The following is a 24,331-nucleotide window of genomic DNA, read 5'->3' on the forward strand; positions in this document are numbered from 1 at the left end:
GCCTCGCATGACAGGTGCCAGGGTGAGGAAGGACTGGGAGCCCCCCCCCCCCCCCAGCAGGGCGCTAGCTAATCTTATTAGCCTATATTGAGGTTACTTGGGGTTTACTTGGCTTAGTTTTGAGCTTGAAGCATGCCAAAGGAAATTGTAGGTTCTTGAGCTGAGGCTACAGACTGCCAGGGTTCCTGCCTTTCTGAATGTTCAGCGTAAGAAGCCACCAACTTATTTCACTAGAGGATGTTTGAAAACAAGGCTGGACCAAGATGACAGTGACACAGGCCTTCAAGCTCAACACTCAGGAGGCAGCAGCTGGCAGATCTCTGTAAACTCAAGACCCGTCTGGTCTACACAGCAAGCTCCAGGCCAATCGGGGTCATATAGTGAGACTGTCTTAAGAGCTAAAAAAAATAAGGGTTTGAGGCTAGCCTGGTCTACATAGCAAGTGCCAGACCAACTTGGGCTACAGTGGACCCAGTCTCAGAGAGAAGTGTGGGTTGGAAAAAAAGCCCTTCCCTACCCTGTATCCAATCCCCATCCCACCATTTTAAAAGGGAGAAGAAAGTCCCTGGTTCTGTCTTCAGCAGTGACGCTGCCTGGGACTGGGCTGACACGCGAGCTTGAGGAGAGAGGAACCTGGTCCCAGAGTGTTGCTGGGCGCCCAAAGGAATGGGCCAGGTCTTCCTAGCAACTCTGGCTACCCGAGACTGTTTCCAATGCAGCTAACCCTAAATCTCAGAACCACACTGCCCATAACCCAGAATGGGGAAAAAAAATTTATATATATATTGGATTTCTTTGGGGGATGGGGAATGAGTTCAAGACAGGTTTTCTCTGTTTAACCCTGGATGTCCTAGAACTCTGTAGACCAGGTTGGCCTAGAACATAGAGATCCACCAGCCTCTACCTCCTGAGTGCTAGGATTTATTGGCGTGTGCCACCACCGCCCGGCTAGGACCTGACTTTTTGAAGTTATTAGCTCTGTATCTGGGAGGGCACCACAGGCGTGGGTGCCCATGGAGGCCAGAAAAAGGCATCAGGTTCCCTGGATCTGGAGTTGACAGGCAGTTGTAAAAATGTACCTATGAGTGCCGAGAGCCGAACATGTGTCCTCCGGGAGAACAAGGACTCTTTAATGGCTGAGCCATCTCTCTGGCACCTACCCTAACCCTATTTATAAGACGAGGTCTCATGTAGCCCGGGCTAGCCTTGGAACTTACTCAAGTATCTTTCACGATGGTCTCAGCCCTCCTGAGAGGTGATGGATGGCAGGACACTCAGGGTCCCCACCACAGATGCCTGGTTCAACATCTGGGCCTTTCCTTGCTCTGAGAGACTCAGAAGACCAAACAACCCTCAGGCCAGAGTTTGTTGGGTGTACCAGCATCTCTAATCCGGTTTTCCTCCTTAGAGAGAGCCACACAGCCCGTACCAGCAGCAGCTGGGCCTTGAGGTGATTTGGGCACCCTAGCCTAGGTGTCCCCAAAATCATGCTTGGCTTCCTCTGAAAGCTTTCCTGTCTTTCCCAGACAAAATAGCAACTTCCCACACATGCTAGCTCAGAAAGAGCCTGTCTCCCAGCACCTTCCTTGATGTAGAAGCATTCCTACCCCTCCGGGGAAGTCCATTACTCTTATAAAAATATAATTGTCCCTCCCCCACTGTCTAACATTAAGCAAATGATGACTAGCTTCTTAATCCTGTCATTAAGGAAAAGACAATGTGGCCCTTCAAGTTTTTTTTTTTCAACTTTGTGTTTATGTATCAAGTGATGATTTGAATACAGAACTTGGAGCTTATAAGTAGGCAGACACTACTGAGGGACGAGAGGCCCTTGGTGTGGCCAGTCACCTACTGAGAGCTGGACTCACACTTGGACAGAGTCCTGAACTGGCCAGCCCTGTGAGACTGGACATCCACCAGGAGGGTTCATTCACTCACGTTTGGAGGCAGCCATTTTACAAATGTCTGTCGCGTGCCCTAAGGACCCTGAACTTTAAGGCCCACGTCAAGGAGAGCCAGGAGGTAACCAGCTTTCTTGGGAAATTTGGACTTACAGCCGGGCAAGGGGATATCCACATTTCCTGGAGTCCACTAAGCGTTGAGGAGGGGAGAGGCCCCCAGACCATCAGCCAGCCTCCGGGGCCTGGCCTGCGTCTGCGCCTTCAGCCTCCACCTGATTGCTCTTGCCCAGCTTCTTAAAATTCTCCAGGAAGGCCTTCCAGGTCTCCGACACGCTTTTCTCCAGAAGCCAGCCCTCACTGTCGCACTCAGGATCCTCGGGGTTGGACATGCTTTCCAGGGCTGTGTGTAGGTAGCGGAGTCCAGCAGTGATGCTTACCTGGTGGGGAGAATGGAGACTTAGAACAGACACGGGGCACAGCTAGGAGCTGGGCTGGTGGGGAAATGTGAGCGCCAGCAACTCATGTCTGCCTGGGTGCGGGCCTTAAACTGGTAGTGGCACCGCAAGCCTTGGTTGGTAAGGGCCTGACCCGGCCCCCTCCTGTCTTGAGCCCCAAGCCTCCATCTTCAGCCCCTTCCCCTTCCCCCCTCCCAAGGTATTTAGAAGGTTTGCTGTTCTCTGTTTAGATCATCATGGCCGGCCTCAGCACCTGTTGATGCATAGCCAATTCTGAGTGAGCACCTCCGACAATCCTCTAACCCCTACCTCCTGCCCCACCAGGCTGAGTACTCCAGCCCTCCACTCCGTGCCCTCTGGCTCTTTCACGGTGTGTTTCTTTGCCCATAAGGATGCCAGCAGCTTTACTGGATAGGATCACAAAGTCACTTCCGGGGCTGGCAAGATGGCTCGATGGGTAGAGCCTTGCTGCCTTAATGGAAGGAGACAACTGATGCCCACAGACTGTCCTCTGACCTCCACAAATGTGCCAGGGCACACATATGCCCAAACATGGACATGCACATATATAAACAAACATAAAGATTTTTTTTTAAACTCACTCCCAGGCCAGGCATGGTGGCGAATGCCTTTAATCCCAGCCCTTGGGCTTAAAGTAGATCTCTGTGGGTTTAGGCCAGCCTGGTCTATAGAAAGAACTCCAGGTCAGCCATGGCTATGTAGAGAGATCCTGTCTCAAACACATAAAGATGTCACTTCTGGGGATGGAAGAAGGCTGAGCAGTCAAGAGCACTTGCAGAGGGCCAGGTTCGGTTCCCAGCACCCACAAGGCAGCTCACAGCCATCCATCACCCCAGTTCCAGTTCCAGCTCTCATGAGCTCCACTGGCACCACGTGAAGTGTGTGTATGCAGGACGACAAAACACTTACACACATAAAAATGAAGTCATTTCCTCCTCTACAGACCCTAAGTGTGGGGTGAGCTCTTGTTTCCGTGAGTGCGGTGGTGAATGGGTGCTGTCACCAGCCGTTGGCATTTCCTCACTGGCACCCACCTCGGCAGACTCTGGTGCCTGAAGCGTCTGCACCGCAGCCCGCACTCAAGTAGCTGCATTGTCCCGTGAGCAGATGTTCAGGGGGTGACAACTGCCCTCTGTGGATGGCCTGGGACCCTGTATGTGCAGAGCACACCTTAGGTGGCACCTGGCAGGACGGGGGGAGCTGTCGGTTGAGTGGTGATTGACGTGGCATGTATTCTTCTTTTCTTGATTTTTGTAGTCCATTCTCTACTTACCTCTACGCAAGCTCAAGTTTCCTGCGCAGCTCCAGGCTGCTCCCTAAGAACAGAACTGGTCCTCTAGTCCCATACATCTGGGGCATCTTACTCCCCAGCCCCAGAGCTCCTAGGGTGATGGTGGGACCTCACCAAGCACCTGCCAGTGGGTGCAGAGGGGAGACTTTAGCTGTAGGAGTGTCCAATGAGAGGGACCGGCCAACCTCAGGCCTTATTGTCATCTGTTGAAAGTTTACTAGCACATTTAACAATGGGGAAATCTGCCTCCTCCTGGAGGAAGCCCGCTGCACCGTGGACTCTGCATCCCGCAGTGGTCTGCCCCTTGTGCATGTTTGGTCGTGTCCTGGCTGGCCTGTGATGCCCAGGAGAGGCATCCAAGGTTGCAGCCCCGCCTTCAGCTCCGGCAGCCCAGTGGCTGCTCTCGAGAAGCTGGGGGTGCTCAGCCTCCCCGCTCTCCAAGAGCCAGTCCCTGTCAGCTGAGTTCCTGCAACAGTGAGCCTGGAAGTAGCCAGGCTCTCCACCACACTCTTTAAGGACAGGCATCTTGTCGTGGCGTTTAGGTGACTGTCGGCCTGGTGGTTAGCTGCCCACCTGCCCCACTCATTCCCAAGTCGGCCTCGAGGTGTCATCAGTCAACAAATGCCGCCCTTGCCTTGACGTCAAGAGCCTTCGCAGGTGGTCCAGCCATTTGTCATGTTACCTGGTGGCTTGGAAGAGGTGTGTGGGTACGCCCTGCCCATGGACTGTGAGGGAAGATTCCAGCAATCTTCCCTCATAGAAAGATACTGCCTCAAGCTAGTGTTTCTGTCCTGGTCCCTTCTGATTTGGGAGCCTAGGTTTTCTGATGGCTGGGTAGCTCCTTGCAGTCACCCCAGTCACCCCTGAATCACTACACCAGCTCGTAGCCCCTTCAGCACCTAGAACAGCTCCCAGCGTTGGGTGTTTGGGAATTCCCTTCCGTGGAGATGGACAGGGAATGGGGGCGGGAGGGTGGGCTGAGTTTCACGCTCCGGAGCTTCAGGAAAAGGAGCTGAGCTTTGCAGATGACATAGGTTGGCCCCAGAGAGCAGACTGTCACGAAAGCACCGGACTAGGCTCTTGAAGCGCACAGATCCACAGACTCCCTTGACTGAAGGTCCCAGTTGCGTAACCAGCGACTCCCAGTTGTCCCTAGAGGCAACGCTGCTGCCCCCATGTGACAGTTAATGTAACCATTCAAGGCCTCAGAAACACCGGAGGGACCCCAAAGTCCAGCTAAGTAAAAGCCAAACATGAAAGGTTTTCTTGGAGGACAGGGGTGAATGAAATGTTTTAGAACTAGGTTGAGGTAGTGGATACGTGCTGCTGTGAATGCACTAAACAGATTAATGTTGTGCACGCCTTTAATCCCAGCACTTAGGAGGCGGGGACAGGCAGATGTGAGTTTGAGGCCAGCCTGATCTACATGGAAGAGTCCCAGAATAGCCAGGGCTATATATAGAAAGGCCTTATCTCAAAAAGAAAAAAGAAAAGGAAGAAAACAGTTAAATTTATGTTGATTTTACCTAAATATAGTCTGTAAGCAATGATGCCAGGCATGATGGAATACCTATGTTCCCAGCTTTTGGGGGAGGAGGCTGAGGCACAAGATCTCATAGAAATTCAAGGCCAGTGTGGGCAACATAGGGAGACTTTGTCTCAACCACAAAAAGATGCCAAGCATGGTGACAAACCCCTGGTTCCTGGCACTTGGAAGGCAGTGCGGGGAGGATGAGGAGTTCGGGGCTAGCCTTGGCTGCATCTCAAGTTCAGGGCCAGCCTAAATTACACGAGACCCTGTAGGTTTGCCCACCGGGCCTGGCAGGCTCCCTTTCCCTGCCCTCCGTGGGCCTACCTCAAAGAGCCAGACGAGGAGCGTGACGACACCCATGGTGTTCATGAGGCTGCTGTAGTAGGCGAGGAGGGCGTGCCTGCAGCCCCGCAGCCACAGGTTGAGCTCCTCCGTCTGGTGGTCGTAGCTGTAGTGCGCCGAGTTGTTGGTGAGCTGGTACTGGATGCAGGGCCGTGGCGAGCTGGGGTTACAGCAGCTGAAAGGGACGCCGTCCACCAGGTACCGCCCGTCCACATTGCTCTTGATGCGACTGGAAAAGAAACAGCCTGGTTCAGGCTCCTGGGACATCTCCCACCCGCTGAGAACCTGCATTTTCTTTTTCTTTTTCAATTTTATTTATTATGATGTTATGTGCATTGGTGTTTTGCCTACATGGTATAAGATCTTGGGGTTGTGAGCTACCATGTGGGTTCTGGGAAATGAACCTGGTCCTCTGGAAGAGCAGTCAGTGCTCCTAACCACTGAGCCATCTCTCTCCAGCCCCCAAGAACCTGCATTTTCATCCATGCGCTGCCCATGAACACCCACCACATAGGAGCCTTTATACTAGGAACTAGAGAGAGCAGTGAGCACTGACCCCACCCCCGCCTTCCTGGGGTGTTCCTTCTAAAAGGTGGGGGCAGGAGTTGACCCCTAAGCCCTCACCAACCATCTCTCCCTTTTACAGGGTACTCATGACCAAGGTCTGCTCTGGCCCAGGGCCTGTGCAGAGGCAGGGCATGGAGGCTGGGGCCAGGCACAGGCCTCACCTCTGTAAACTCCACACCAGCAGAGGACCCTCCTTACTCATTTAGAAAGACTAGACTATGCCCTCTGCTCACCTGCACTCCAGAAAAGGGCATCAGATCTCATTATAGATGGTTGTGAGCCACCTTGTGGTTCCTGGGAATTGAACTCAGGACCTCTGGAAGAGCAGACAGTGCTCTTAACCACTGAGCCATCTCTCCAGCCCTGTCCCCTGCTCACTAAACTGCCAGGCAAGGCTCCCACCTACCCAGAATGCCTGTAGTAGTTTGTACAGTTTCTTTGGGGTCTGCTGTGCCCTCACAGGGATCTAAAATCCCAAAGAAATCTTTGCAGTGAAAAGTCCTTCCCACCCCCACAGATAGTATGTGCTGCCTGACCCGGTGTTCATAAAGTTGTTCCAGCAGCATGCTTCAGATGTGTTGTCCTTGGCCGGACATGGTAGAGCACCCTGTAATCCCAGCACCTCAGATGTGAAGGCAGGAGGCCCAGTTTAAGGTCACCCTCAGCTACGTGGTGCATTCCGGGCCAGCTCCCATTGTGTAAGACTGTCTCCAAAGATAAACACATAAAAAATGGCTAAAGAGGCGGCTAGCTCCCTTGGTGAAATGCTAGACAACGCAAGCAGAAGGACCGAATTCACTCTGGAACTCCCTGGCAGCAGGGAGAGAAAGGAAGAAAACTGAGGTTGTCCTCAGCCCTCCACACACACCCGTGCACGAGCACACATGCCCACGCACCCTCATAAACACGCATAAGGTAAACTACAGCTGCCTTCGAAGCCTCATCTGGAAGAGCCCACTCGGGGCTGGTGAGATGGCTCAGAGCTTAAGAGCACTGTCTGCTCCTCCAGAGGTCCTGAGTTCAATTCCCAGCAACCACATGGTGGCTCACAACTATCTATACTGGAATCTGATGCCCTCTTCAGATAGAACACTGATACGTAAAATAAATAAATAAAATCTTTTTATTTTTTTAATTGAAAACCCCACATGGCAGCCTTACATGCTGGCCTTAGAGCCCTTGGGACCGGGAGGAGAGGCAGGAGGTTACACACACACACTCTTCGGATGGAAAGTAAACAAACTGAAATTAAAAATAAATAAAAACAAAAACCTTAGAGCTCTTTCCTCATCCGCCCATGGAGAGTGTCCTGGATTGTTTGGTTTGGTTTGTTTGTTTCGGTGAGCTGCGTCCGTGGCAGCCTGCTGTGGGTAGCCCGTATGGTCCATAGGTTTGTTTGGGTGGAATGTTGGTGAATGTACGGAAGATCTGCCCTGGCCCTGTGGGTCATCCCTTCAGAGGCTCTGTCACATGTCCAGCCAGCCATGAGCGAGACAGCCGGCACCTCCCAGCCTCACCAGTCCAAGCTGGGGTCTCCATAGACCCCGTTGACGAAAAATGGTACCTTGGCGTTTTGAGGTTTTGTTTTTGTTTAAGGGAATCCATCCATGAGAGGATAAGTCTCTCTTGCGTGTTTATTTGGTGTGCTGCAAGGTAGGTCAGAGGACACCCTGCAAGAGCTAGTCCCCCTTCCCCCACTGAGTCATCTCCCCTGCCCCCTCAGCTTGTCTGGGTTCACACTTTCCTCTTTCCAAGAGCATCCTTTGCTGTTGGAGCTACCTGTGGGCCTTTTCTGGGAGCTGCCAGCCGCTCTCCTCCCATTGGGTTAGGTAGGGCTCTGGAAGGCTGCACATGGCAGCCTAGGCTAGCCCGTATTTCCACAGATCCTTCAGTCCCAACCTCTATTCATGGGCAAGGTGCGCTACCTAATGAATAGGTGGCACTAGGTCCATGGGCGTGGGACAGGGTAAGAACGAACCACTGGCTTTGACTCCTGCCCTGCAGAGACCAGCTTCATCCCTCAGACAAGTACCTTCATCCTGGCCTGCCTCAGCTTCCTTGTGACATGAGGATTATGGGGAGAGGCAGGTAATAGAGCTTGAAGAGGGAAGGGCACATAGGAAACACAATATAAGTGTGAGCTCACACCCAAAGGGTGCCTCACTGGGAAGTGGCCCAGCAAGAGCCACCCCGAGCACCCGAGGAGCCTACATCAGGTTATGAAATCAACTGACCAGAGGATATCACGGGGACACGGTCACTCATGAGTTAGTGGCCTTTGAGGGTAGCTGTGGGGCAAGATTCTCTCCCAGGCAGAAGTGCGTAGGCTCAGTGCCCTGAAGGAGGCGAGGGCTGCACACGCCTTGGCTGCTGCTGGAGCCATCTTTCTGATGGCGCCTTGGTGCACAGGACAACACGAGCCAGACCTTGCTCGGCTTCTGCCGAGCCCGTGACAGAAGCACACGGGCAGTGTGTGGCCTGTGCGGTGCTGGGCCAGTGCTGGTGAGGCCTAGGTGGAGCAGGGCAGGGCCTTCAGCTGTCGCTGAGCTGAAGCCTACACACCTGCCCCTCAGGTCCACCACAGGGATACCCGAAATGAAGGTCAGGCCTGTAGCCATGAGATGGAGGCCTCTGCTGGCCTCCATCTCCCCCTCACCTGCCTCTTGAGGGCCCATGACCGTGAGTACGCTGAGAATTTAGAGTCTGAGATGCTTCCTTCCTCCAAGCACCCAGGATCCTCAACTGGCTTTACTCAAAGCTGAGGGTGTCCCCGCTCTCATGCTGTTCTTCCTGCTACTGACTTGCAGGCCGTCCCTTGAGCCTCTGTCCCAACACATATATTCCCGGAGCATTTCTAGTGTCCCCAAGGACAGCTGTGGGCATGGCAGTGCTGCTTGCCGCCGGCCTGTGGGGCTGGGCCTCTCCAGACCTGTGTGAGGTGGCTGTGGCCTGTTGCTTCACAGGCTCACAGATAATTCAAGTGACACATTTGACCAAGCCCAGCGCTCCCTTGGCCTTTGAAAAATCCTGGCTCCTCTCCAAGTAAAATCCTCTGAAGAGGCTCTTGAAAACCACTAGGCTGTTCCGTAGAGGAGGAGGCAGGACTCTGAACAGGGCAGATTCTCACCCGAAACCCACAAGTAACTGAAGGCCAATCCAGCAGCAGTTACCCACTGGCCTCCTATTGCCTTGGGACTTACCTACATTGGCCTTGAACTCCCTTTGTAGCTGGGGATGACCTTGACCTTCTGACTCTCCCGCCTTCACCTCCCAGATGCTAAGACTATGGGCATGTACCGCCACACCCAGTTTACGTGGGGGATGGAACCCAAGGCCTCCACCAATGAGAGGTTCACATTCTACCAACCCAGTTTTTTCCCGGCCCTACTCCTCTGGGAGAGAGTTAACCAAGAAAGAAATGACCCTACTCCTCCTGGGCCTCAGCAGCCGCTCCCAGGCCCATCAACCACCCTACACGCCCTGCCAGATGTGCCAGATGTCCCCAAGCTGAAGGAAAGCCTGCACACCCGCCTCACATATGCTACACGTGTACCTGAAGAGAGGGTCAGGTCAGCAGTCACTTGGCTGAGGCCAGCAGAGACTCCTGAGTGTCCCCCCTGACTCCCCACCTCCCCTTTCTGAACTTCAGTGGGCAGGACGCCCTGCTAGTCTCCATAAGACGTAGTCATGTCTCCCTTAGCCTGGAGCTCCCCGAGGACAGGCTCATAGAGCTCCTCACCACCTGAAGAGGCAGGCTCGGAAGAAATCTGAACAGTTAAGCCGCACTGAGAAGGGGGTGGGGAGAAGAAAGATGCGAAGCCCTTGCTATACAGTCGGTGTTCTAAACCCCGTGTCCTCCTGGGTCGGCCCCCCTCCATAGTATCTTAGATTCTCGCTCTTCAGATGGGTCCCCAGCCCTGAGGAGGGCTCAGTCCCTCTCCCCTCGCTCTCCTGCCTTTCCCCGTTGATTTATCAGTTCACCCACTAAGTTCTGTGTTTCTCCAGAAGCGTCCGCAGAACGCCTGAGAAGGCTAGACTAGCCTTGGCTGTGGGTGCAGCCTAGAACACGGGCTTTTCTTTAAGACTCAAGACCCCGTGACCCCCAAGCAGAGCACTCTATAGCCTGGGAAGTGGTCTGATATAAATAGCCAGCTCACCACCTAAGGAGCTCTGCCCGAGACACCTGGCTTTGTCTTAGGAGGTGCCTGGGCCCTAAGTAGGGCAGGCCCTAAGTAACCAAGGTGAGACTGGGATAGGAGGCTGAGCTGTGTGCGGGAGGGCCCCAGGGAGGTCCCACCTTGAACCTGGCCCTTCCTCCCCTCTGCTGAACTGGGTTCCTTCTTCAGGACCCAATACCCCAGGCTGCCTAAAGAGGCACAGCCCCAAAAATGAAGGAAAAGAAGCACTGCATTCCTGAGGACTGGGGTCATTTTTGTGGGCTTGGCTCCTCCCTCTGCAGGCCTCAGGCCCACCCAGGACCCCCAGCTGAGGAGGCAGGTTAAGGCACAGAACAGCCTGCAGAACTGGGGGGTGGGGAGGTGGGGGCTAAGGGGAGTTCTGGTTTGGGGTCCACCTCTTTACTACCTGAGGTGTTGACATAAAAGCACGGAGTCAGGTTGTCTACACACTGTGGCAGTTCACCCCTCCACCCCCCCCAAAAAAAACACACGTTATTATAAAAATCTCTTTAAAAATTTTTTTCAAACCCCCCCCCCCCTTTACTCTGCCATCAGAATCCTACCTAAGGCTACTGAGAGAATCCAGAAGTAAATGCAGATCACTTTCCAGGGCTTGAGGAATAAATTTTATAATTCCTTTTTTTCTTTCTTTCTTTCTTTCTTTCTCTCTCTCTCTCTCTCTCTCTCTCTCTCTCTTTTGGGGGGTGATTCAAAACAGAGTTTCTCTGTGTAGCTGTCCTAGCACTCACTCTGTAGACCAGGCTGGTCTTGATCTCACAGAGAGCCACCTGTCTCTGCTCCCTGAGTGCTGAGATTAAAGCTGTGGGTCACCACTGCCCAACAAACTTTACAATTTCAAGGAAGGAGTCATCACACAGATGTTTATCAAGCCTTCTTAAATGGTGCAGCCAAAAAAAAAAAAAAAGAAAAAGAAAAGAAAAGTTTTTTAAGGTTTATTTATTTATTTGTTAATTTGTGTCTGTATGTGTATCTGTGTGTAGGTATGTGCATGTGAGTGCAGGAGCCCATAGAGACCAGCAGAGGGAGCCAGATCCCCTGGAAGCTCATGTTGTAGGTGATTATGATCCACATGGGTGTTGGGAACCTAGCTCAGATCCTCTGCAAAGCAGTACATGCTCTTAACCACTGAGCCACCTCTCCAGCCCCCAAAAGAAAATAATTTAATTTAGAAAACTTTAGGGCTAGGCCTGTGATCCCAGCAGTCGGGGAGGCAGAGGCAGGCAGATCTCTGTGAGTTCAAGGCCAGCCTGGTCTAAAGAGAGAGTTTTTAAAACAAAATCAAAACAGAAGTCAACAGTCACTTCTAGCACATGGGTCCTAGAACCTCGAACTCAGGTCCTCAGGCTTAGCAGCAAGCAACTCTATGTCCTGAGCCAGCTCACCAGCCCCAGAAGTCTTGTCAAGCCCCACGTGTTTTCCTGCCCCCATTCTCTCATTCATCCCACCCCGGCTGTACTCATCTGGCCCCAGGCCCTGGTCTCAGGCAAATGTGACTCTGGAGGCTCTCTGGGCTGGTCAGTGGAGTGCATGTCCTTCCTGGGAACTGTCACTGGTCACTAAGGTAGAAGCCTACGGGAAATGATGGTGGGATTCCCTGCCAGCTCTATTCCAAACAGCCCAGGCTATCCCACTATGGTGTGATATCCCTAGAGGTATTTTATTCCCACGGTAGTATCTTGCTCTTATTTATTCTTTTGCTTCTTTTTGCTTTGTTTTGGCCTGCTCCAATGTTACAACAACGAACGGAAAAGAGCTGAGTGCCTGCCTCGGGGGTATAGTATGCAGCTGTTTAAAAAGATCGTGGTGAATGAATGCAATAGTCACATGATCAATTGTGCCCGATTGCATGATGCTGCAGTTACACGTGTTGTAAACATGTGAACAATACTAGACTAAAACGTAGAGAGTCTAAAGCTGCCTGTCAGTTGTAGATGAGATTCCGTTCTGAATTTCTTTTTCTGCGGTTTTTAAAAATCATTAGCCGGGTGCGGTGGTGTTCACTTGTGATCCTCAGGAGGCCGAGGCAGGTGGATCTCTGTGAGTCCAAGGCCAGCCTGGTCTAGAAAGGGAGTCCAGGACAGCCAAGGCTACACAGAGAAACCCTGTCTCTGGGGGGGGGGAATATATATATATATATATATATATATATATATATATTGTACACAAGATTTCTCTGTGTAGCCCTGGCTGTCCTAGCATTGCTTTGTAAACCCGGTGGCCTTGAACTCAGAGATCCGCCTGCCTTTGCCTCCCAAGTGCTGGGATTAAAGGTGTGGGCCACCATACCCTCTTCTTTCTCTATTTCCACGCCTCTTCCTATGTTCGATCATATTGTTTGTGTGTACAGCAGTGAATTTTTTCTCCATGACATTGGAATTAAGACAGTTGCATCCCAGCAGGTCGGTATGGAACACAGAGGTACATTTTAAAGTATTTTAAACATACTGTTTCCTGGGGTGGGACACAAGCTTTCCACAGCTCCTGTGTGGCGGTCGGGGTACACCTGCTGGAGTGGGTTCTCTCGCCATGTGCCATCCAAGGCAGCAAGACTCCTCACCCACCCAGCCACCTTGCCGGTCCCACCGAGGTACTTCTGGCTAAGTTAAATGTCCACTTGGAAGTTTGGGGGCCCTGGCCATTGGGACTAGAGTGACCTCGGCCATTTCTCCACTCTCAAAGCAAAAGGAAGCTGGAATTACAAAGACGCTCTTATATTACTCTCTGTGGGGAAGACAAGAGTCTGACAGGATTGGGGGTGGTGGTGAGAGGGACAGCACCTGCCTCCTCCAAGAGGGAGAAGGGGAAGGGAGAAGGGCGAGGGGAGGAGGTAGGGGAAGAAGACAGGCAAGAGGGCAGGCACTAGCTGAGCCCAGGACCTGGGCTGTGGAGATCACTAGCACTGAGTGGGGAAAAGAAAGGTTCCCTGGGACTCACTGCTACTCTGCTAAAAGAGCAAAGCGTTAAACCATCTCCCAATGCCTTGTAACACCCCCGTATGATGACGGAGTCTCAACCTCCATCAGAGAAGGGTCTTACAGTGATTAACCCGGGCTCACAGTTGGCCAGGTGCAGAGAGTAGAGACTGCTGAATGTTAGCCCTAAATGGGACATCTCTATCACGCCTCCTCCTCCCCATCACACCCCTCCTCCCCATCATGCCCCTTCCTCCCTATCACATTCCCTCCTTCCTATCCCCTCCCTCCTCCCCATCACACTCCCTCCTCCCTATCATGCCTCCTCCTCCCCATTATGCCCCCTCCTCCGAAAGCTCAGGTATGGGTCTCAGGAGAAGGGGGCAGAGAGAGTGTAAGAGCCAATGAACGGTTATAGAAATCGTCCTTCCAGACACAACAGGACAACTGGTAGCAGCTTTTGACTACATGCATAAGACCTGCACAAAATCAAGCCAGAGAGAGTTGCAGCATGAACTCCCACCTCTAACTGAGATGCTGCTGGCCGCAGCTGTCTGCTGGGGAGGGAGGACTCAGTTTCCCTCAGGGATGCAGCCCTGAGAGACTCTCCAGGCTCTGGCAGATGGCCAGACACCACACAACCTGATAGCTCTAACTGGAGCCCACTTGTTTAAGAGAGAGAGAGCACATGAAACTCGGAGGAAATAAGGGTAGAGGTGGGGCTAGAAGGGATGGGGTGGACCTGATGAAACCATGTCATACCCATGCGAAACACAGTTTGAAAAGGAGAAAAAGAAATTCCATCCAGAGTCCACATTAGAAAAAGACAAGAGAAAAACGCCAAAGGGACCGACCAAAGCCTTCTCCGTCTGGTGTTACCATGGGCCTCTCATATTCCCAAGCGTTCCGCGTGTCTCCCGGCTTCCCAGCCTCCTAGGCGGTTTATGCAAATCATGCCCCCCTGTCCTGTCCCCACAGACTTGTCATCTAGGAAGGGCAGAGCTAGCAATCTTCTCCTTGGCCAGGGATTTGTGGCTGTAATCTCCTTCCACAGAGAAAAAGACGTGCAAGCAGTGACCTTCACTGAACTTCCCTCCACCGGGAGCCTCTAAGCTAGATGCAGCCTCCCAGGAGCCTCAGGGCCTCAGGCGCATCCTGCTGCTGGGGTGCCGGCTCCACCGTGGAAAGAAACATCCGGCCCCTAACTGCCTGTCCCCTGCCCTCTGCACCCACTGTGCCACACTGTATACACGCACACAGATAAAAATACACCAGGCTTGGTGGCACATGCCTGTAATCCCAACCCTTGAAAGGCAGAAATAGACGGACCTCTGAGCTGAAGCCCAGCCTAGTCTACATAAGGCAGCCAAAGTACTTAAGGAGAAAGACTTTCAAGGAGAAAGACAGAAGAGGCAGGCATTTAAGCACCTGCTGTATACCAGGCATAGACAGACCAGGATAGTCCATTTTCTTCCCTTGAAAGATGGGTAGAGACCAGCAGTGGCGAGCCTCCTGCCTGAGCCACAAGCCAGCTGAGAACAGAAGCCAGAAGCACAGCCCAAAGCTGACCGCCCTCCCCACCCTGAATATCACAGGGAATTCGTTTGCCTTGAATTCCGCCATATTTAGCCTTGTCCCTGACGAGGGGTTGACCGCTTGGGAGGCGGGGGCGCAAACCAGGAAATTCAAGTTTCCACGTCATTTGATGGCACAAGACAAGCACTGAGAGATCTGGCGAGCTCTGAAGACCCCATTCTTACTGCACGAAGCAGCCCCACAGTCTGGCCCTCCTCCTGGCAGCTTCCACCTAACTAAGCACCTTTCCCCTCCCCAGCCAGACGTGAAGCTGAGCCAGGGGAGGTTGCTGGAGGCCAGAGGCCATCTCACACGCAGGCCGGGGGGGGGCCCCAGCGCACCAGCTACTCACTCTTTGACCTCCTTGGAGGAGAAGTCCAGGTAGCGATTGCTGATCCACTGGATCTCGAACCAGTCCCGGAAGCCGTTGTTGCCGCAGCAGTTGAACTCGATCTGCAGCATGTCGATGGTCTTCTTCATGAAGCACCGGCCGGGGGTGTCCGTGTCCCGGTAGAACTTCATGCCGTTCTTGAGCCCGGAAGCCAGCGTGCCCTCCAGGGAGCCCCGCAGCAGGAAGCAGCAGAGAGCCACGAGGAAGAGGACGCCGTTGAAGAGGACGCACACGGCCAGGTAGGGCCTCAGCCAGGGCTTCCACTGGGCGTACTTGGCGGGGTCCAGGGAGTCGTAGCAGATCTTCCCGGCCAGGGCGTTGAGGACGCAGGACAGCACCCCGACCCCGATCAGCAAGTTGGGCACGAAGTGGCTCTCCGAGTTGTTCATCACGTCGCTCCGCTTGCGGAGCTCGATCTTCAGGAAGAGCCCCAGGCCGAAGAGGACGATGCCGGCCAGCACCGACAGCCAGTTCATCAGCCAGAGCCCCTGGGCCAGCTTGACCCGCTTCTTCTGGTCAAACTTGACCTTGAGCAGCGCCATGCCTACCGAGCGGGGTCCGCGCAGCCTCCCACGCTCCTTAGCCGAGTGAGGTCAGGCCGCACCACTCAGGGCCTCGGGAAGAGCACCGCGGGCCCAAGCTGCGGGGAGCTGCCCATCTTGGGGCCTCCCTCGCCCAGGATCCCCGTTCACCCAGCGACGGCAGCCGGAGCCGGTCTAGGCCGCCGTCCCTGCAGCGTCCTTCCCACACTGCGGATTAACAGCGGGACCCACAGGGCGGCCGCTAAGCTCTTTAGCCGGAGTCATCCCATTAGAGAAAGCTGCCCCGTGGCCGGGAGGAGCCTCGGTACACGCTGGACCCAGTTCAGCTCAAAACCCGGAGCAGGGGGTCGAGGCTGGCTAGACCAGGCCGGGCGTGTCCGCAAGCTGCAGCCAGCTTGTTTTGGGTCTGTGAGTCCCGGACCAGAGAGGTGTGACTTTCCCGGCAGGCCACTCAGCACCCACACGGTGGCTCACAGCCACCTGTAACCCTAGTTCAAGGTGTCTGACACCCGCTTCTGGCTTCCACGGGCCCAGACACACACGCAGGTAAAACAACCATTTACACGTGTTAAATCACAAGCCAGGCGGTGGTGGCCCACATGCCCTCAACACCAGCGCTTGAGAGGCAGAGGCCGGCAGTTCTCTGAGTCTGAGGCCAGCCTGGTCTACACAGTGAGTTCTAGGACAGCCAGGGCTACACAGAGAAACCCTTTCTCCGACCCCTCCCCCCCAAAAAAAAGAATCACAAATAATTCTAGAATCCACCCCCATCTTGTTGGTTGGTTGGGTGTTTTTTATTTATTTATTTAAGGCAGAATTTTACTATGTAGCCCTGGCTGGCCTGGAACTCACTGTGTAGACCAGGCTACCTCAAAAGCACAGAGATCCAATTGCCTCTACCTTTGGAGTGCTAGGATTAAAGGAGTACAACAGCACACTTGGCTACGTGTAGCAAGTTCAAGGCCACTGTGAACTGCAAGAGGTCCTAGCACAAACAAGGAAAGAAATAAACAACCAAAGCAGCAGTTGTATTAACTGTCAGCACAGTCACAAGCAAAGACAGAAATGTGACGTTTATAGCCTGAGTCTGTATTTTGTTGATGTTTGGGGTTTGTTTTTGTTTTTGTTTTTGTTTTCCCAAGGATTTATTTATTATTTATACAACATTCTGCCTGCACACCAGATCTTACTATAGCCACCATGTGGTTGCTGGAAATTGAACTCAGGACCTTTGGAAGAACAGCGAGTGTTCTTAACCTCTGAGCCATCTCTCCAGCCCTTGTTTTTCTGTTTTTTTGTCTTCTGTTTTTTTCATTGTTAAGACAGACTCTCCATAGCCCTCTTATCCCTATGTAGCCCAGGCTGGCCTCAAAATTGAAGGAATCTTCCAATCTCAGCATCACCAAGCCAGCTTATTGTCTTTTATAATTAGTAGGTATTTTAAAAGCAATTTTAGGGTTACAAAAGTTTGAACAGAAACTACAGATTTTCCATCCCCAAGCAGCCCAACCAGGAATCTCTTGCGTGACTGTGTTATATTTTTTTATTGTTTTGTTTGGGACATGATTTTGTCATGTAGACCAGGCTAGCCTTAAATTACCCCCCCTTCTGCCTCAACTGATAGAGTATACATTTTAAAAAATATTTTCTTTTTAATTACATATATATGTGGGTGTAGAGGAAATGTGCACGTGGGTGCAGGTACCCATAAGGACCAGAAGAGGGCATCCGATTCTCTGTGGCTGAAGTTACGGGCAGTTGTGAACTGGGTGATGTGGGTGCTGGACTCAAACACAAGAGCCCCAGAGCAGCAAGCACCGTCTGTCCTGCCCCAGTTTTCACCTCTCTATCTCTCTCAGTGTGTGTGTGTGTGTGTGTGTGTGCGTGTGTGGGTGTGTGCGTGTCTTCAGCTTTTTGAGACAAGATCTCTCTAGGTAGCAGTATGCTGTCCTGGAACTTACTATGTAGGCCAGGCAGACCTCAAATTCACAGAGATCTTCCACCTTTGCCTCCTGAGTGCTGGGATTAAAGGTATGCACCTGGAAATCTTCACCATTCTTAAGGGTGTACAATGGGAGCACATTGCTAGTTTAATTTGCCATTGCCTCACATTTATCCTGAGGAGTAGGTGTGGGCATCATGTATATTCCAGCATACATGTGTGTGTGCTGTGTGTGTGTGTGTGTGTGTGTGTGTGTGTGGTGTGTGCTTGCGCCTGTGGAGGCTAGAGGTGTCAGAGGTGCTGGCATCTTTCTCTGGCAGCCTCATCTGGCTATCCTGGCTATCCAGGGAGCCCAGATCATGCAGCCCCCCTAGAGAAGGGGTTGCAGGAGGGAGCCACCATGCCAGCTTTTCTCACGGGAGCTGGGATCTAAACTCCGCCATCTTTCCTTACAATTTCGAGAGAGCACTTCCCATGGACAGACCCTTCTCCAGTTTTTTTCCGGGGACACTGTGGGCTCCGCAGACTCTTCTGCCGCTGCCTCATCTCTCCCTGGAGCCTTCATGGGTCTCAGACTCGGTGCCGAGCGTCGGTCACAGCCATGTTTCAGGTTTCCACGCTCCATCTCGAGGATTTGTTCCTGGATCTGGTTCTGCAGCTCCGTCTCCTCCACCCGCTCCAGCAGCGCGGAGGGGTAGACGTTGGTGTGGATGGATTGAAGCCCTGCCTCTGGGTCCAGACCGAGGCCAAGCTGGTCTGGGATGCTGCGCTTAATCCACTGATTTTTCTTAGCATCCCCACAGTCACAGAAGCTGCATTCTCCAGGACCTGTTTTATGCTACTTTATTTTTCACTGAAAAGCGTCGTGAGGCTGGAGAGGTGGCTCAGAGGTCTAGAGCAGAGGCTGTGCTTCCCGAGGATCCACATTTGATTCCTAGCCCCCGAAGACAGCCGGACCAGAGCTGATGCCCTCTTCTTGTCTCCTTGGGTGCCAGACATGCACACGGTGCACAGATACACATACAGGAAAAACAGCCCCACACACAGCATCTTAAATAAAACAGTTCTAATGAAATCAACCTGTCATTCAAAACTGTGTTTTTCTAACCGGTTGTGATTGTGCAAGAATTTCTACACCTCAATCACATTCAGCAACTCAACAGCATCTACCTCTTACGAGTCACTTGGAAAAGGCATGTCTGGGTTGGAGAGATGGCTCACCTAAGAACACTGGCTGCTCTTCCAGAGAACCCAGGATTCAACTCCCAGCACCCACATGGCAGCCCGCAACAATCTGTAAAGGGATCTGACGCCCTCTTCTGGCGTGCAGGCAAAAGTGCAAACAGAGCACTCATGCAACTAAATAAAGCTCTTTAAAAAGTCATTCCGAAGCTATAGGATCCTGCTAAAGGAGAAATCAATAGTTCAAAACTGCTGAGGACAGGGCGGAAGGCACACGGGGAAGACAGACTACTCCACAATACGGAAGTGCTGCTTGGCCTATTTTTCAACTGGGTTGTGTGCTTTCTAATCGCTTGTGTACTTATTTACTTGTGAGACAGGGTCTCACAGAGCCCAGGCTGGCCTTCAACTCACCATGCGTCTGACCATGATGATGATAAACTCGTGGCTCACCTGCCTCACCACCCCCTCCCTCCAAGGGCTGAGATTACAGGCGAGTGTCACACGCTGCTCTTTCTTTAGAACACAAATTTGCACAGCCTCTTTGGAGAGGACTCTAGCTACACCGGTTAAAGTTTGAAACGTTCATTTCTGGGGCTGGAGAGATGGCTCGGTGGTGAAGAGGGCTTGCTGCTCTTGCACAGGAGCTGAGTTTGGTTCCCAGCACCCACATGGCTCCAACTCCAGAAGACCTTCAGATCAGAGCCTCCCTCCTTCCTCCCTCCCTTTCTCCCCCCCCCCCCCGCATCACTTCTGCTTGCATAGCCCTTCAAGACTTCCAGGTCAGCCAGGCGGTGGTGGCACATGCTGTTAGTCCCGGTGCTGGGGAGGCAGAGGCAGGCAGATCTCTGAATTCTAGGCCAGCCTGGTCTACAGAGCAAGTTCCAGGACAGCCAGGGCCACACAGAGAAACTTTGTCGTGAAATATATCATCCCCTCTATACCCCTCCCCCAAAATAAAGACCTTGTGGATCAAGGGCAATGAGATGGTTCAACAGATGAAGGTGCTGCTGCCAAACCTAACAACCCTGAGTTTGAGCCCTAGGCGGCTCTTGGTGGAAGGAGAAAACCAGCTCCTATAAGCTGTCCTCTGACTTCCGCTCAGATGCTGTGGATGAATAAATGGACACGTGCACCAGAACAAAGCCACAAACAAAGGGTGTTTCTCCTCCAACACAGTCCTTGGGAAACAACACTGGCTCCTTTGTGGGAGCAAAGCTTGGGTGCCACTCGGCATCTCCACAGGCAGATTCCGGGGCATCTAGGAACAATCTTGTTTTATTTTGTCATGCCACAGTTTGAGTAAAACAAACAAATATTACCCAGGGTGCCTGATTTATCTGCTATTTTAGGTTTTTTTTATTTTTGTTTTGTTTGTGTTTTTGCAGACAGGGTTTCTCTGTGTAGCCCTGGATGTCCTGGAACTCGCTCTAAAGACCAGGCTGGCCTCGAACTAACAAAGATTGGGGTGCTGGGATTAAAGGTGAGCCACCACCGCCCTGCCTCTGATTTATTTTTTTTTCTTTTCACCAGTCTTGGATCCTCACAGCTTTGGATATTCAAAACATTTCATCTTCTCGCCACCAGAGACATTGGAAAAACCGAGCTTTGCTGGCTGCCTTGGTGCAGACTTGGCCAAAGCGATGCTCCTGCCTCCCTCATGCAAGCATGCAGAAGCTGTCCCACAACAGGGTGCAGATGGCTTTGGGAAGCTCTTAGGGCACGCATGTGGATGAGAGAAAACTGGGGAGAAGCGATGGGCAGCCAGAAGTAGCCGTGTAAAAACAGCCTCCAAGGACTCAGCTACGCACCTTTCTTCTGCTCTGTGGATCCTAAATCCCTCAGGAACAGCGCAGAGCCTTGCTGCGTCCGCGTGCGCCCTCTGGTGGTCATTACAAGAATGGCAGCAATGGACGTGAAAGGGATGATGAGGTCACTCCCCAGTACCAAGGAAGGCAAAAGGAAACTAGAAACGAGCCCACGAGCCCACGAGAGGGAAGCATTTCACTTTCGTCGGGAATTACTCTATAACTAAATCTCTGTAAGTGTTACCCATGTTAAATTTGAAATATAGAAAGTGGAGCTGGCCAAACTGTAATAATATATTTAAAAATGTCACACACAGCAGATCTGGAATGAAGAGATTTATTGTACAGCGGTGGGAAGAGAGACAGAGACAGACAGAGAGATACTGAGACAGAGAGAGACACTGGGAGGGTGTAGGAGAAGAGAAAGAGGGGGAAAGCTTTCTTTCCCCCACGAAAGAAAGTAAGAGAGAGCAGGGAAGGGGAGGGAAACCGAGGCAGAGAGAGCGGGTGGGAGTAGCAGCCGGGTTATATCTGGAGCACCTGGCCCAGGTGGTGACATAGGACAATGTCAGAACGCTAAAGACCCTGAGGGCAGGCCAGCTGAATTGCCTGCACAACAATATAACATTTCTCCCTTTTCTGTTTAAATTTTAAAAAATGAGGAGCTAGGGAGGGGCAGTGAGGCCGGAAGGAGGACATTGGGCTGCTTCTCATGCAAGGTAAGTTAAAGTGATGTAGGGTTGCTGGAAGCAGCTCTTGGCCGCCATGCAAGGGGAAGAGACAGAGAGAGAGGGAGAGGGAGAGAGAAAGAGAGAGGCAAAAGAAAAAAGAGTACCAAAATGTCAGGATTACATGGTGAGGAGAAGGGGAAGTTCTTGCCCTGGAAAGTTCAGGGTAGAGGGTGGGGTTATGTCAGCCAGGCCCAGCAGCAGATAGGAGCCGAGCAATGCTGGGAGAACCTGGAGCTGTTGGTCCCAGGTCTGAAGCACAGCATTCCAGCCTTTTGCTGATAATAAATGGGTAGTGGGCGAAGACTTTTTTCTGGATACTTCCTGCTGATTTTGGCGGGTGTGTGTGTGTGTGTGTGTGTGGTGGTGTTGATTTGGAGGCATGCAGCAAAAGGCTGAAATGTTGGCCAGCTGCAGCAAGAGCAAGCTTTTCTGTTGCTGTCCGGGATCTAAGAACATCTTCAGCTGAGAGGGAAGAGCAGGGCCGGCTTGACAAAGTCTGCCAGGTTAGGCTGTAGCACCTGGGGCTAGCTGCTTTGGTGCTGTCTTGGGTGTAGGAAATCTGGGAGGATACTGGAACATATACATGGGCAGAAGACAAAGTTAAGGAGGTTAAAGAAGATTCCTTTAGGTGTACATTTGAAACTTTTGGGAGAATGAAGGAGAGAAAAAGCTTGAACCTAAGGAACATCCTTCCATTTACCTCAACGATGAAAGTAATTAAAAAGATTCCATTTTAGATCTGTCATCTAAGGGATATTGAAGCCAGGTTTTGTTGTAGAGGTGTGTAAACTTAGAAGCCATTCAAAGGGGGAACTAGGTGTAGGGACAGCATCCCACAGGGGAGCCTGGAGAGCCAGGTGATTGGACTGTTCCCATTTGGCAGGTGGAAGTCAGTGACCTGTCTGAGGCATCCCAAAGGCAAGGTTTGACCCAAGTAGATTGGTACAATCTGTTCCAGCAGCTTGTCAGCTGGTCGGAGACGAAGGGCACAGTTGCCTGGGAAGACACTGTTTACCTAGCTTGTGTTTTCAATAGTGTGCAAAAGGGGGGGGGGGCTAGACAAAGCCATGCTGGTGGAGGAATCTCACCCAAGGGAGAAGGTCCTAGATGAAGGGTTTGGATGTAAGTTGGCAAGAAAAACAGGAAGCTTATTTTCTGTAAATAACAAAACTAGTACCTAGCATGACCATAAGTTTGACTGACTACTAACTTGTATTTCTTAATTATTCTAAACAGTTTGTAATAACAGTGTTCAAGGATTAGAACTTCACGTTACATTTTTTAATGAGTTACATAGATATATCTTATACAAGAGTTGAAACATACAGTAAGTTGTAACAAACATAATCTTAAATTTGTGTCAATATACAAAGATCCATACCAATGGAAAATTATTGGCTTGTTGAATGCACTTTAGTTTAAAAGAAGATTCAATAATATACCCTTTTATCCTATCATTCCTATAGCCTCCTTTTTTTCTTTTCATTCCTTCTCTCCACTTTCCCCCTTAACACTAGATGGGAGAGAAAGAAGAATAGAGGAAAGAAAAAAAGATAAAGAAAAAGAGACGCATGAATTGAGCTGGACATGGTGGCACATGCCTGTTATCCCAGCACTCAGGGAAGCAGAGTCAGGAAGATCTCTGTGAGTTCAAAGCCAGCCTGGTCTACTAAGCAAGTCCAAGACAGCCAAGGCTACACAAAGAAACCCTGTCTTGAAAAAAACCAAAGAGAGAGAGAAAGAAAGAGAGAGAGAGATCCCTGAAGCTAACCTCCTCTAATTTGTTTCCTCCCTGACCAAGACCATTAACAACTTGCAAACAACCCCCATTTAATGATGACAAACATCCATACACACACTGAACAACCAAAAACCACCCACTCCACCTCTTTGGAATGGGGCATCATTCTCTTAAAATTACTTCCTGCTGTCTGTGGGCAACATTCTCTTCTAAGGGCCCTATGAAAACTGGGGAAATGGGCATGTCCTGGGAGAGCTAGCCGTGTCATTTGTTGTCTGTGTGATGGAAAAGTGCAGGGCTTAATTGAAGTTCTGGTCGGAACAGTCTGCAAGGCTAGATGATCTTAGTGTAGCTACTGCAGATGCAAAGTTTTGAGAAAACAGCTATTGAGGTGGTCTGTGGTGTTGGATCACGTGGGATGCCTGTCTTGTCTTCTTTGGTGTCTGGCCCTTTTGCTCTGTAAACATATAAACCTTTAAAGGTAATACACATTTTTGGATTAATACTTGTATGGAACGTACAGTGGAATCAGCTAAAGATGATTTTCTGCTCTCGGAGCAGGTAAAAAATTGTCTTTATTAGTCCTTTCGGACTGTACAACCAAGCAAGCTGCGATATAATTTCCCATCCAATATGAAAAGATGGCATGATAAGCCCCGAGGGCTCTGCATCCAACAAGATCTATTGGCTATGCCGAGACATCTTCTCATATCTCAGCCAGTCCCCATGTAGAGGGGTCAGCCACTTGTGTTACTTGTTTTGTTGTTGTTCTTGGTTTCTTCTCTCTGCATAAGAATTCCAGTGGGAGAATGAGTCAAGGGCAAAATAACTGAAACACAGCCCAGCTTTCGGTCTAAACGGGCCACATGTGCATCTTGTAATATCTTTTCTACCAGAGCCAGTTCCCTCTCAGCCTCAGCTGAGGATTTTCTTGGAGTATTTAAGTCTTTATCACCTTGTAAATTTTTTAAATAAATTACTTAGCTCTTGAGTAGCTAATCCAATTATGGGCCTGAGCCAATTAATATCTCCCAACAATTTTTGAAAATCATTAAGAGTTTATAATTAGTCTCTCCTGATTTGTATCTTCTGTGGTCAAATTTTCTGTAGACCTATGCTATGTCCTAGATAATTAGTAGAATCTCCTCTTTTTATTCTTTCAGGAGCAATTTGTAATCCCCAGCAAGACAAAATTCTCTT

The 24,331-nt window shown here is 51.2% G+C and overlaps 1 protein-coding gene across 1 annotated transcript; it reads right to left on the bottom strand.

Annotated features, from left to right (window-relative positions):
• Positions 1–2,125: 2,125 nt before the first annotated feature.
• On the bottom strand, positions 2,126–15,727 carry Prph2 (peripherin 2). The gene is made up of 3 exons (XM_055613062.1): positions 15,147–15,727; positions 5,524–5,770; positions 2,126–2,338 (listed from the first exon to the last, which is right to left on the bottom strand). Exons 1-3 carry the CDS (start codon positions 15,725–15,727, stop codon positions 2,126–2,128), a joined length of 1,041 nt encoding a protein of 346 aa, XP_055469037.1.
• Positions 15,728–24,331: the final 8,604 nt, after the last annotated feature.

This window comes from Psammomys obesus, unplaced genomic scaffold, assembly GCF_907164565.1.
Source record: "Psammomys obesus unplaced genomic scaffold, mPsaObe1.curated_primary_1811, whole genome shotgun sequence".
NCBI classification, from domain to species: domain Eukaryota; kingdom Metazoa; phylum Chordata; class Mammalia; order Rodentia; family Muridae; genus Psammomys; species Psammomys obesus.